Source organism: Echinops telfairi, unplaced genomic scaffold (genome assembly GCF_000313985.2).
Source record: "Echinops telfairi isolate 266 unplaced genomic scaffold, ASM31398v2 ScPeMD7_7457;HRSCAF=8495, whole genome shotgun sequence".
In the NCBI taxonomy this organism is placed as follows: Eukaryota; Metazoa; Chordata; class Mammalia; order Afrosoricida; family Tenrecidae; genus Echinops; species Echinops telfairi.
The window spans coordinates 20,066,018-20,067,348 of record NW_022111357.1 but is presented as its reverse complement, the minus strand read 5'-3'; the positions used below and the strand labels follow the sequence as shown (position 1 = coordinate 20,067,348).

The window sequence follows — 1,331 nt, the reverse complement described above, 5'->3', positions numbered from 1 at the left end:
CTCCATTTGACAGATGGGGACATCAAGGCCCAAAGGGATCCAATGTTGACAATCAGGCTTGGCAGGGCAAGGAGGGTACTTGGCCTGTTTCCTGGCTCCAAATGGTACCTGGAAAGTCCCGGCCTCATCCTCTCCTCCAGAACATGGTGTGTGTGCGTGTGTGCGGGGTCAGGGGGTGGGGGACTGGAAAGATTTGTCTTGTCCGGGAGAGCTGGTAGCTAGGAGAGGTCTCTGAGCCAAGCTCCAAAGTCCCTACCACTGTCAGCACCAGTACCAGCACCACCAGCACCACAGTCACTGCCAGCCCAGCCGTCAGCAGCAGTGCCAGCATCCCGAGCAGCAGCAGCTCCTTCAACAGTCCAGGATCTGCTTTAGGGGCTGGGCAAGTCATGTGGCTTCCACCATCCTCCTGTAGATGCTTCTGACCCTGCTGGCGGGAGTGGGGCTCTGTTGAAGCCTCCCCCAGAACCCTGTGGGACCGCACTAAGGGTGTGGTGTAAACCAGTCTTCGTCTCTCAGTCCAGCCACCTTGGTGCTCTGTGGCGGGTGCGGGCAGGCTGAACTGGAAATGAGTTCAACTTCCCTGAGCCTCAGATGAGACCCACTGGAGGACAGGTGGAATGGGTCCGCTTCTGTTCCTTTACAATTGGGAAAATGTTGTTCCTTTCCATTTCAACAAATGTATTTAGCACCATACCCGCTGATGTCTATTCAAATGAACTCCATTTCCAAATCTCTCCCCTGCTCCTGCTCCAGCAACATCTATGGGCGAGGTCATCTAAGCTGTAGTTCTGTCATCCGCCAACAGAGGGCTGCATGTACGGAAGGGCGAGACCTTCCTGCAGCAGCCAGGAAGAAGGAATCAGGAAGCAAAGGAGGTGACACTTTGTGGCCAACGTGAACGTAGTTACTGATTCACAGCAAGTTGAGATGTAGCCCCTGACACCCACCACACAGGATGCCGTGGCTGGTGAGGTGCAGAGAGAGTCTCTTGACCAAAGTCACCCAGGCTTCAGATCCAGGTCTCCAGCACTCTCTCTGCACCAGAATGAGGGGCATTCGCTGATGGGCTGGAAGACCCACAGGGCAGTCCTCGATCTAGCAGATATTCAAAGCCATCAGCCAGGGGCAGCCCCTTGTGTGTAAGGTCAGGTCGCTCTCTGGTGGTGGGGACTAAAAGTACCCCACAGACATCATCACCACGCTCTCACTCCATCAGCCAATAGGATGCATCTCCACTCTGCCGGCCCAGGCCTGGCCTCAGGCTGTTGGGAAGACAAGGGCCAGAGAAGACCAGGTTCCAAACTCTCGGAAGGCGGACTTCCAAGGCT

The 1,331-nt window shown here is 55.7% G+C and overlaps 1 protein-coding gene across 1 annotated transcript in view; it reads right to left on the bottom strand.

The window, feature by feature from the left end:
* The window catches only part of RUNX3 (RUNX family transcription factor 3), a 146,150-nt gene extending 145,759 nt beyond the window's left edge, over positions 1 to 391 (bottom strand). Inside the window, exon 1 of the mRNA XM_004705098.2 lies at positions 257 to 391. Coding sequence (XP_004705155.2) covers positions 257 to 391 — 135 coding nt within the window. The remainder of the gene's footprint in view (positions 1 to 256) is intronic.
* Positions 392 to 1,331: the final 940 nt, after the last annotated feature.